The 12136-nt window shown below is 46.2% G+C and overlaps 1 protein-coding gene across 3 annotated transcripts in view; it reads left to right on the top strand.

The window, feature by feature from the left end:
* Positions 1-12136, top strand: part of COL27A1 (collagen type XXVII alpha 1 chain) — a 242942-nt gene that overhangs the window by 173234 nt on the left and 57572 nt on the right. For all 3 annotated transcript variants that reach the window (XM_072632427.1, XM_072632426.1, XM_072632425.1), the window contains exons 30-35: positions 860-904; positions 1098-1142; positions 1393-1446; positions 2368-2421; positions 5643-5696; positions 11657-11710. In XM_072632427.1, coding sequence (XP_072488528.1) covers positions 860-904; positions 1098-1142; positions 1393-1446; positions 2368-2421; positions 5643-5696; positions 11657-11710 — 306 coding nt within the window. The remainder of the gene's footprint in view (positions 1-859; positions 905-1097; positions 1143-1392; positions 1447-2367; positions 2422-5642; positions 5697-11656; positions 11711-12136) is intronic.

Here is a 12136-nt window from a genome sequence, read left to right as displayed (position 1 = left end):
GGTGGGAGTATGATTTTCCAACAGCTGAGTCCTGTTAAATCTCTCTGCACTAGTCACCCCCTAAGCAGTCAGTATTCCTGTCCAGGGCAGTAGCTGAACTCCAGATCTAGTCAGGGACACATACACAAAGCCCTTTCAGGATTCTTGGATTGGAAAGGAAGTTGAGAAAAGTTATCCTATCCACCCTTTCCTCCACTCTTCTTCCACAGGCAGGACTGCCCTAAAATTGACTTGGCAGTTCCAAGAAGATCATTCTGGAGAGTCAGGAGTGGGGAACCTGCCACTTAAAGGCCAGAGGTGGCCTTCTAGGTCCTCAGGTATGGCCTTTTGACTAAGTCCAAGTTTTACAGAACAAATTCTTTTATTAAGGGAATTTGCTTTGTGAAGTTTGGATTCAGTCAAAGGACTTAAGGACCTAGAGGGCCACATGCAGCCTCAAGGCCACAGGTTCCCTACCCCTGGGTTAGAGTCTCACATACTCACATATGGCCTTGCTAGCCACAGGGATTGGGGAGAGGACGTGGAGGGCAAGGGCACAAAATGATCCATGGGAAGCTCAGTGTTTTTCTCATGATCAGGAGTGCTTCTCCTTTGTAAGAGGAAGGGCTGGACTCTAAATTCCCTTCTAGCTCTAGCAATCTCTAATTCCGAGATCCACTCCACTTACCTGAGGAAGTTTGGAGTGGAGAGGGATGAGGAACAATGACCCTCTCCCCTGCCTCAGACCCCAGGCCTTCTGAGTCAGACAGCTATACCTGGTCCAGTGGCTCCAAAGAGTGTGGACCTCTAAAACTATCGACATTTGCCTACCCCTCGCAATGCCAAAGCCCGCCTTTCTGTTATTTGCTCTCCTTCTCAGGGCCCTCCAGGAACACAGGGCAAACAGGGCCTGGATGGACAGCAGGTATGTCAGCAATTTCCCTGGAGCCAAGGGCATGGTGCCAGACTGGCCCCCTGCCAATCTCCCCTTCCTTCCCCCCCAGACACACACACTCCCTTCACTGTCATACATGCCTTTGATGGACTTCCCTGATGCAGGAGCATGAGGAATTGGGACCCTGATTCTCAGCCTCTAATTATCCCAAATATGTTTATAGGGCCAGGAAGGCGAGAGAGGAGAGATGGGGCCTCGTGGCTTCCCGGTAAGTGTTAAACACTGGTGGCTTTCTTTCTCTTTCCATGATATAAGCAAGTGGACAAGGGGGAGGATGTAGTAGAGGGAATGACTTCAAAGATAGATTTGCTGGTGAGGCTTATTTTGGCTTCATTCAGTTCCAGGACATGTCTCTGTCACTTTCCTCCAGAGTGACTGAGACCAAGGTGGTGGGCGGGAGTCAGGAGAAAGGTGGTGGTAACTAGAACAAAAATAATTCCAGGATCTGATCCCTGCAGGGAATCCCAGGTCCTTCTGGCCCCCCAGGGGCTAAGGGCATTCCAGGAGAACCGGTAAGTTATCTCTCTCCCTATTCTCTTCCTCTTGCCTTCCTGTTTTTTACTCTTCTCTAAGCTCATAGGAGCCTCCAGGATCCAGGGAGGGTGCAGTGGGGGGGTGGGGGGGAGGGGTAGGCAGTGGGGAAAGGGGATGACTCCTGTCCTGCCAATATCATGCATGATACTCAAAGGTTGTGGGGAGAGAAAATGTGTGGACACTGTAGGAATGACCAGAAGTGTTGTCTGCAAAGAGGGACAGGGATTGTTTTGGGAAACCCCCCGAGAGAGGATGGAATCTTTGCTTTCTAAAGAGATAATATGGAGTCAGGTGAGGAGGGCGAGGTGAGAAGGAGAGACAGGAGAGAAGGTCTGAACACCATAGCCTCAAAGAAGCTGGGAAGGCCCCAAAGGAAATTAGGCCCTGGGCCTAGAAGCACTTCAGTATCTCCTCCACCTCTCTTATTTAATCCTTTTTACAGAGCCAATCTGGACTGCCTAGTTTTCCCAAATGATTAGTCCAGGGGGAAAAAAAAAGAAATCTATTTGTGTGGCTGGCCTGAGCTCCGAGCTCTGTGGTGGAAAGAGGACTCCAGTGGGAGTCTGGCAGAAACGAGTTGGAGGAAGGCCGGGGACCAGGCTCTGGTGGTTTGGAAGCTGCTTGTGGGCCAGGTCTGCACAGACCAGAGGCTTTACCAGTGCTCCACAAGGCGAGGGCACAGGTTGGCCTTTGTCCATGGTTGAGGGAGGAATGAAACAAAGACTCTTGAGAGAATCTGAGCCTGCTCTTTGGGCCAGTGGTGGAGCCTACCCTTTGGCTAGGACCTGACTGGGAGCTTCTGACTGCTTAGAAGGCCTGATTGCAGCTGGCTAGAAAGATAACTTTCCATAGGAGAAAAGTGGCATCTTAAAGAGATTTTTGTCCATCTGTCCTTCTAGGGCCCTCAAGGACCACAGGGACTGGTTGGCCCATTGGGAGAGATTGGACCAAAGGTAAAGTGTTTAAATGGACCTTCTTGCTGTCGTCTTCTGTGCCTTTCTCCCAGCCAAAGCCTCCTCACAGGGGGTCTCCTGGCTTCTTCAAGAGGACAGGGAAGAATTTTCAGCAGGGATTACTCTGGAAGTATCGACAAGTTGCCCCCAACCTCCATTTTCTTCATTCTGCCTCCCCTATAGGCCCTCCTGAGTTTTCCTTCTCTCCTTATGAAAACTTATTATCAAAGAACGATTTAATAAACTTGTTCACTAATAAGGTCCAAATGACTGATAACAGATAAATCAGTCTTCTTTCTCCCAGAGATGTTTGTGTTCTAATAGAGATCAAAACTTGAAGCTAATGGAATTCCTTTCCATGAGGCAGGTAGATGACATAGTGCCTGGAGTCAGGAAGACTCATCTTCCTGAGTTTCATATCTAGCTTCAGACACTTACTAACTGTGTGACCCTGGGCAAGTCCTTTCAAGTCCAGTTTCCTCATCTGCCTCAGTTTCCTCATCTATAAAATGAGCTGGAGAAGGAAGTGGCAAACCACTCCAGTATCTCTGCCAAGAAAACCCCAGATGGGGTCACCAAGAGTCAGATGTAACTGAGAAGTGACTAAGCAAGAAAATCCCTTCAGAGTACTCATGATTTCACATACATTAGTTAAGTTCAGCAGTGCTGTGAGGTAGGTATAAGGGGTAAGGAACTATTATCTTATTGTTATTATTGCAGATAAAGAACCTGGGGGTCAGACAAAGTGAATTCTGCTTAGATTCTCATTGTTAGTAGCTGGCAGAGTCAGGATCCTGACCTAGGCCTCCTTTCCATTTCAAATCCCACTTTCACCTTCTGTGTTTTTTCTGTTATACCTTACTGCCTCTTACTCATACCGAAATTTCAGGAAGATGAGGGTGGAGGAGCTTTCCGGGCCTCCCCAGTGAAATGTGGGCCAACCCTCTGAAATGATACCAACTTAGCAGCTGCCTGCCTTGCCTCTGTGTAAAGCTAATCTGGATGACTACTCCTCTCCAGGCCTTTGGGAATTCCCAAAAGGGCTTACTGTGAGTTCAGAGGTCAGTCATCTGAACTGAAGGAAATCCTATTCTCTTTCTCCCACTGTAACCTACGAGGAGTTTTGTGACCTCTAACTATCCTGCTTCTTTTTTTCCATATACTAGATCCATTCTCCCCATCCCCTTTTTACAGAAAGGACACAGAAAATTTAAGAGACTTGCTCAAATATGCACAGTGAGTTAGTGAGTCAGGACTAGAATCCAGAATAGCTGGAGAGCTATAGAAGATAGCTTTGCTTCAGTGCCTCACTACTGTGGTGTCAAAATAGCAATTACCCCAAAATGAGAGAAAAGATGAGTTCAGGGAAGGAGATAAAGACTCCTAGATCTATTTCCTGACTTTACCTAACTAGGCAGCCTTACCTTGTGCAATGAACATAGGCGTTACAAGACTTAAATTAAGATTCTGGCTGTGGTTTGGGGCAAGCCACTCAAACTTTCTGGGCCTTAGTTTCTGCATCTGTGAACAAGGGTGTTGGACTAATGCTCCCCAAGGTCCCTTCTAACTTAAGATCTTATGATCCTCTCACTATTCAATGCCTCTCTTTCCTTCACCAAAAATGGGAGGAGGCATTTCTCTCCTTATTTGACTTATGGGAACTTTACTGCAGTATAGAACTCTGGCAATAAGACAGAGAAATAATTGAGATTCACAGAACTTAGGGTCCTTTCCAACACACTCCAGCTCCCCAAAGCAGAGCCCTCATCCCTTGGGGTTGGTTGTCTGTCATCTTTTTGCTCGACCTCAAAGAGAATGGATGTACTCATTCAGCTTAAAGCTCAGCTATCAGGAGATTCCTAACCCTCCCTCCCCCATAGTTGGGTGAATCACAAGATTTTCCATCCCAGACCTGCCAAAAGGCTCTTAATGTGGTAAACCACACGAATGGGGAGCTCAGCTCCCAGCCTGCCTCCAAGCAGCTTCTGGGCTCGGCTAGGTTGTACTCATCTTAAACTCTCATCACACATGGCCTGGCATGGGTCCTCCTTCCTATGTTCTGATGCCCAGAAAGCCTTTTGTGTTGTCACAGTGGGGAGTATGGCCCCATAACCCCCCCGCCAGTGACTGAGCCCATGCCTTCCAACCTCTAGGAAGAAAAAGAGAAGAGTGTTGGGGCTCTCTCAGATAAGAAACTACCACTCCTCTTGTGGTTCTGATACCACTGAAAACAGTCTTCTTCCATGGGACCCCCATCAGGAAGCCTGATGCCTGCTGTGGAGAAGGGCACAGTGCTTACAAACTGATGTCTCCTTGGAGCTCCTCGTAGTTGAGATTGATCTTCCTCTGATCTGATAACCAGGCCCAGGGGCTAGATTAAAGAGAAAGGGGCTGGGGGAATAGCTCTTCAGTTACAAAGCAAACGTGTCTCATTTCTGTTGCTGCACCCAGAGGTTTTTACAAGAGACTTGCCCCATGCCCCGAAGGGGGTGCTACACTCACAACAACCCTCAAAGTAAGTAGTGAGCATGTGATTACCTCCATCTTCCAGATGAGAAAACTGAGTCTCAGAGAAAGAGGAAGTGGCACAGCTAGGTGAGCTGAGGCTCACCCTGGGTCTTAGGGGCACAAGAGGCCAGGTCCAGTGTTGTTGTCCTTCTACCTGTCAGTCACTCCCTCAGTTTGCCTTCAAGGTTTATTTATCCTGCCTTCCAAAGTGTGTTTTCAGCTGGCTTGCTGGTCCCCTTTGGCTACCGCCTGGGTGAGGTCCTCTATTAATAACCCTGGGCAGCAGTGATCATGCCATGGGAGGACATAGCTGCCTTTCTCCTAAGAGCTCCAAGGACTTCACAGGATCCTTTATCCTCCCATCCCATGTCCTTGGACCCCCAAAGAGAGCCAGTGTAAGTTTTACCAGAGGTGCTCGGAAAGGTTAGGGCCCTGCCTAGGACCACACAGTGAGTTGATGGTAGAGCTAGGGCTAGAACCCAGATTGAGAGAGTTGACTTTCCGGTGATTCTTCTTGGAGACCACAGTCTCAGCAGAAACAGCATCTTCCCTCCTTTGTCTTTTCTGAGATCTCCCCTCCATCCCTGTCTATTGAGCTGAAGCAGGTGAACAATAGTACTTCCCTAAGGGGGTGTGGAGGGCCAGGCTTCCTCTCTTCACCCCTCCCTGCTGGTGGTCAGCTCTGGCATAGTTACAACAAAACTTTCTTGCAGGGACCCCCTGGTGCTTTGGGAGAGCCTGGCCTTCCAGGTGAAGCTGGGATGAAGGTAAGTGGAATCCACAGTTTAGTCTCCCCTGCCCTGTCCCCACCCCCACCCCAAGACCAGGAGAACAGAGGTCTTTGTTTGTCACTGGCTGACTGTAATGCCTGGGACATGCCTTTTGAAAAGGGATCTGGGCTGTGCTACAGGGCCCCACAGTTCCCAAGAGTCATTGGCTTCTATCAGCCTTCCAGGGTTGATTGCTCTGGTGCCCCACAGGAGAGACTGGGCTTTTCCTCAGCTTTACCCTATCCATGAGTAGGGTAATAGAATCTTGGGAACCCCAGAGAGAAAACAAGGAAATCATCTCCAGGGGCCACTCAGCTTTCTCAGGCAGCTGCAATTGGAATGTAGGAGAGAAGCCTTGGGGAAACACCCAGAGCCTGGTTGGGACACCATTTGGAAACCCCAGCTTTCACTGCCCTTCCATTCACCTCAGAGCCTTGAATGTATGGGAGCCCATTTTGGCGTGTTCCAATGCTTGCATTTTTATTTTAATTTTTCTTAAGTTCACTTGAATAGGTCAAACCCATTAAAGCTTCCAGGACCCACAGAACCCAAATTCAGATGTCATCTCTACTGCTTACTAGTTATGTGACTTCAGGCAAATCCCTTTACCTGCCTGGGCTTCAATTTTCCTCATCTGTAAAATGATCTGGTTGACCCTGGTGGTCTCTAAGATTCCTCCCAGCTCTGATTTCCTCTATACTAATAATCTACTGAAACCCACCTTTTGAGCTCCTCTCCCCACCCCACCCCCAAAAAAGGCTTGCCCAAAAGCCAAATTTTCCCTCCCCACCCTCTGCCCAAGCATTCCTTGAGTTCCCAGGGGGTTTTGGACTTGATCTTAGCTAAGTCAGAGTCAGCAACATTCTGGATAGCCTGCCCCCAGATCATGTCCAAAATGTCCATGGAACTTAAAGAATACTGTGGGAAGGGGGGCGGGGGAAGGAGACATGGGAGGGTCCAAAAGAACTGTCCACCATCAGACAGCCCCTAGCCCTCTGGCTCCCTGTCCAAGCCTTTTGGCAGGGCTCAAAGGATGGGTTACATCTATTCCAAGAGCTTTTCATGCTTTAAATAATCTGAGGTCCCTCCCTGTTCTAAATCCTACAGCAACCAATGTGCCCAGGTTTTGGATGGGATTGAGATGCTAACAGCCACCACTGTCCCCCCACCCCCCACCCCCAGGAAAAGAAATATCTATCTTTTTTAGCAACCTAGTGAAAACAGGAAGCATTGTGCTGAGCCAGCTGAGTAGCTCTGGACCAGAGGGGACTTTGTGTAATTCAGCTTGTCCTAACTAGGCTCTCACACACTTTTCTGTATCTCTCTTCTCTCATGTTTGTTCTGGCAGACTGACCTTCTGATACATCTCTAAATCTACTTTATCTTCTGATGCTGATACTCAATCTGAATCTTAACTCTGTACCCACCCACTTCCCTCGCCTACCTCCTGCTCTATCCTGTGCCCCTAATTACTTGCCTAGGGAACAAACCTCTATTGATCCACTTGGCTATTGAGGGCCTCTCACCTGGAGGGGATGGGGGAAGACCTCTGAATTGAGAAAGAAACTTGTGCCTCACAGTTCCTGTGAAGTTGATAAGGAATGTTGGCTCAGGGTAAGGGTATTGTTGGAGTCTAGACCCCAGGAGAGGCTATGAACACCTGAAAGTAGTGGGACCTGAGAGAAAGGAAAAAAGGAGGTGTGGTTTAATGGGAAGAACACCACATTTAGTGTCTGAAAACCTGGATTTGAATACTGTGATCTTAGGCAAGCCCCTTACCCTCTCTGGGCCTCAGTTTCCCTCCCCTGCCAAAATGAAGGACTAAATGATCTCTGAGGTCTCTTCTAGCTCTGGGTCCTGTAGTGTAAAAGCAGAGGAAACAGGAAGATCAGGCTGTTGCAGGATCCCAAGAATAGAGGGAGTTTTGAGGATATAAAGCATGGGACTCAAAGCCTTCCAGGCTGGAGAAAAGCCATTTCTCTTCTCAACCCTACCTCAAATTTCATTTTACTTGCATGGAAAGAGATACCAGGGCCATGGGTAGCAAAGAGCCTTAACTCCATCACTGAGAATCATCAGGGGTTGCAGCCTGGAGGATGGAGAGAGAAGAGAGGGGATTCTATATACACTTGACCAGCAGCCTTGCACAACTATTTTCTCTCTCAGGCCCTCATTCTTTAACTCATCTCCAATTTTGTCATCTCAAAGTTCTACAAATGAAATGATGGATGAGTGAATAAATGAATGAATGAATGAATGAATGAATGAATGAATGAACAAAAAGCAATTATTGGGCACCTATTAGGTGCTGAGTATCATGCTAAGCAGTGGGGCACAAATACAAAGACAACTCCTCACATTCTAATGGGGGAGACAACACATAGCAGAGAATGGTGGCCAGAGAGGAAGATGTTTGACTTGAAAAGGTTCAAAGATGGGGAGTGGAGCCATAGGGGAGTAAATTGACACAGCTTTGAGTGTCTTATAAAAATATTATGTGCAGAAGAAAAACCAGCTTGGAGGCATAGTGGATAGAGTGCTGAGCTTGGAGTATGGAAGACTTGAGTTCAAATCCTTTCCCATATACATTTTATCTGTGTGATCCTGGGCAAGATTCTTAACCTCTCAGTTTCTTCGTCTGTAAAATGGAGAGGTTAGACTTGAGAGTATCTGTGATCTCTTCCAGCTCTAAGTCTAGGAACAGTGCTATCAGTTACTCTGTTCATAGTCACTGAGTTACACTTCATGGCAGGATAATAGGTTGCTCAGTGGCTCATTGAAAACAAATTTTAACATATATACATATATATGTACATATGTTTGATTTACAAATAAAATTTGGCATGAGGAAACTCATATGAGAACTCTACCACCTAGTTCAGGTTACTGCCATTTTTTCCTCTTTAAGACTGTCCTCAGTTTGAATAATCCAGACCTATGGGCAAGAGGAGCATTTTTCTTTGCTTGCTCCCCCCACAAAAGAGTTACAAAAGATAAGAACAATGAACCAAAATAATTGCAAAGAACTTTTGTACTTGCCCGATTTTAATATTTTTATCAAATTATTTTCTTCAGTTAGCTTTTGCTTCTCCTTTTCCACCTGTCCAATTGTTCCTTTTAAAGAGTTATTTTCTCCAGTTAGTTTTTGTACTTTTCCATTTGCCCAGTTTTCCCTGTTAGGTTTTATGCTTCCTTTTTCATTTGTCCAATTTTCCTTTTAAATTCTTCTGTGATTTCTTTTTTCATATTTTTAAAATCATTGGCCAGTTTTACTTCTATTTCTCTAATTTGGCTTTTAAAATCTCTCTTCAGCTCTTCTAAGAATGTTTTTTGGGCTTGCAACCAGTTCATATTCCCTTCTTAAGTTTCAGATGAGAGTATGGTCTCAATGCTGACCTCTTTAGTATTTGTGTTTTGGCCCTTGTCCCCATAGAAAGATTCTATGGTCCTTTCTTTTCTGTTTTGCTTCTTACTCATGATAATCACCCTTTTCCTGGTTTTTTTTTTTTCACGTGTCAAGTTTATTTTAGATGTAATTCTTTTTTTTTTTTTAATTTTGTAATGTTTAACAATCACTGCCATACAATTGTGATTTTATCCCCCCCACCTACCCCCCACTCCCCCCCTCCCTCCCCACGACTGCATACAATTCTGTATAGATTCTACATATACTTTCCTATTGAGTATATTTTCACTATAGTCATGCTATGTAGTCAGACTAAGATAAATGAAAGAAATCGTATAACAAATCAGAACATGATACACAAACACATACACATACACAAATATGATCTGCTACAATATGTGAGTGACTTCCATATTTCTCTCTCTGAGTGTGGCAGGCATTTTGCCTTGAGATCCTCCATTGGGATTTTTTTTTTTTTTTTTGGTAAGAAGTTCTTGTGTTATTACAAAAATCTAAGTCTACCAGAAAAAACTCTCACACACTGTGGTTGTTGCTGTGCATAAAGTTCTCCTGGTTCTGCTCCTTTCACTCAGCATCAGGTCATATAAGTCCTTCCAGGCCTCTCTGAAGTCTTCTTGTTCATCATTTCTTATGGCACACCTTTTCCTGGTTTTTAAAGTAAATCTCTGCATCTGGGGCACAGGGGGTTCTGTCCCATAGTTCTTATGCCTGAAACTTGAGGCTTTGTGCGTTGTGACCTCTGGTTCTTTCAGCTAGAAGCTAAAATGATGCAGCTTACCTGGGGCTGAGCTGGCTGGTGTTGGAAAGCAGAGGTCTGATGAAGTGTTTTTGAATTTCCCTGCAGTTACCCTGGAGCTACCTCATTAAATGTGGGGGAGGGGCAGTCTGGCCACAGAAGGTCTCCTCTGCTGAGCTAGGGCAGAGGCAAGCTCAGTGATTGGTGATCACATCTGTGCTAATGTCTTCTCGATTCCCCTGGGGTGCTGAGGCACACCTGGGGTCTTGGTGTTGGCAGTTGCTGGCTTTATCCCACCCCACCCCACCCTCCCCCTGGGCTCAGGAGGTTCTCCTGGTTTGTTGAGGTGGGGCTGTCTGAGACAGCTCTGATTCTGCACTGATCCCCTTCAGCCACAGCAAGAGTGACCCTCCTTAGCAATCTTTCTAGCCTGACGGTCTAAGAGACAGTTTACCCCTTCTGCTGCTCCCACTGTTCCAAGATATTCTGGGGAAATATTTTATGGTTCTTTCAAGTTCAACAAGTGGAGGAGGAGAGGATTTACCAATCACTGTGCCATCTCGGCTCCCGGTAGTTCAAGTAGGTGACTTATAGGCATTTAATCTTCAGGCTGATAGTCTCAGGGGTAGCCACTGCAGATACCTGGGACTCCGTGGCTCTCACTCACTCGGTTCCACTGGATTCTCTTCCTGGGCTGATATGCCCAAGATTCCGTAGTGCAGCTGCTGCTCAGACCACCCCGGGACTTCCTGCCGGGCCCTGCCACAGTGGGGAATGCACTGGTACAGCCTGTGCACTGTGTGCTGTGTGCTGCTCCAGCCCTGCACAACAGATCCTTCCCATCAACCTTCCAGTCTGTCCTAGGCTGTGAATCTGCCACAGTCTGTCTTCTATGGGATTCTGCCCCTCCAAAATTCATTCAGATTTTTTGCTTAGGTGAGTAGTTGCTCTCACTCCACCATCTTGACTCTGCCTCTGCAAAGAACTTTTTTGAAGACACATTTAGTGATAGCCAAATACCACCAACCACAAGAAAGCAAGGAATTGGATCTGTCATTTCATTGGCCTGACTCTGCTCAGAGATGACAGAAGACTCCCTATACTGCTTTTCTGGAATTGGCCCACAAGGAGCTTATAGTCTACCCAGAGAGGCCCTGGGAAGGTCAACTGGGCTATAGAACCATCAGTGAAAGAGCAGGTAGCTAGAGTCCTTTGGGACACAGTGCAGAGTTGATTGTTTAGTTGGTACATATTCTGAAAAAACTTTTTGTCTCTATGATCATTCATTTGCCCTTCGTTCCATTTTCTGCCTCCACATCTTTATATAGGCTCTGTCCCTCATGCCTGGATTGTACTTCTTCCTCATCACCACCTCGGAGAATCTCTAGTTTCCATCAAATTTCAGTTCAAATACCACCACCTTCATTAGAGCTTTCTTTATCTACCCCAGATCCCAATGGTTCCCCCAAAACGTTACCAAGTATTTATTTTATAAATACTTAAATGTAAGTACATTTTCTCTGCCAGTTGAATGGAAGTTCATTGAGGGAAGGAATGATTTCATTTTTTTCTGCATCCATAGTTCCTGACATGTAGTAGGCACTTAATAAATGATTGATAAAGAGGAGTATCCCAGACTCCAGGTCCCTCATTGGTACAAATAAAGGAGCAAGGATTAATCTGACTACTGGAAAATATGGGAGGCTTATGACTAGTGGGACAGGGGAAAGGGAACGTTGGTGTAAATGATAGGAATTTGAAGTTTGTCTCCATGACACTGTTTGGGTTTCATAGGGCGATTTTGGACCTTTGGGCATCCCTGGAGAGCAAGGTCTGGTTGGTCAGCGGGTAAGTAGAAGCCAATATCCTTCTTATCCCCAAGACAGTATTGTGTAGTCTAAAGGTCAGTGGACTAGTCATCAGAAGACTTAGTTTTCATATCAGCTCTTCTACCATCCAACTGTGTGACCTGAAACGAGATTGGACCTGCTCTAGAACCCAGTTCCTCCAAAGTTAAAAGAGACTGTTGCTCTAGAATATCTCTAAGGTGACCATCAGCCCTGAATTTGGGATTCTCTTCTAACTCATTCCTCTCCTTACCAATCCTTCAAGAAAAAAACACAATCACTCTGATTTTACATAAGGAAGATCTGGGCTGTAGTTTGCTCTTCATTGCCTGTTTCTATGCTCCATAATGATATCTGACTCTTCAAAGAGCAAGGACCCAGCCTCTAACAGCTCCCTGTTGATCCTTGGGCTGCTACCAGCTCAACT

This window comes from Notamacropus eugenii, chromosome 1, assembly GCF_028372415.1.
Source record: "Notamacropus eugenii isolate mMacEug1 chromosome 1, mMacEug1.pri_v2, whole genome shotgun sequence".
In the NCBI taxonomy this organism is placed as follows: Eukaryota; Metazoa; Chordata; class Mammalia; order Diprotodontia; family Macropodidae; genus Notamacropus; species Notamacropus eugenii.
The sequence above is the reverse complement of the archived record's forward strand: the minus strand, read 5'-3'. Positions and strand labels throughout refer to the sequence as shown.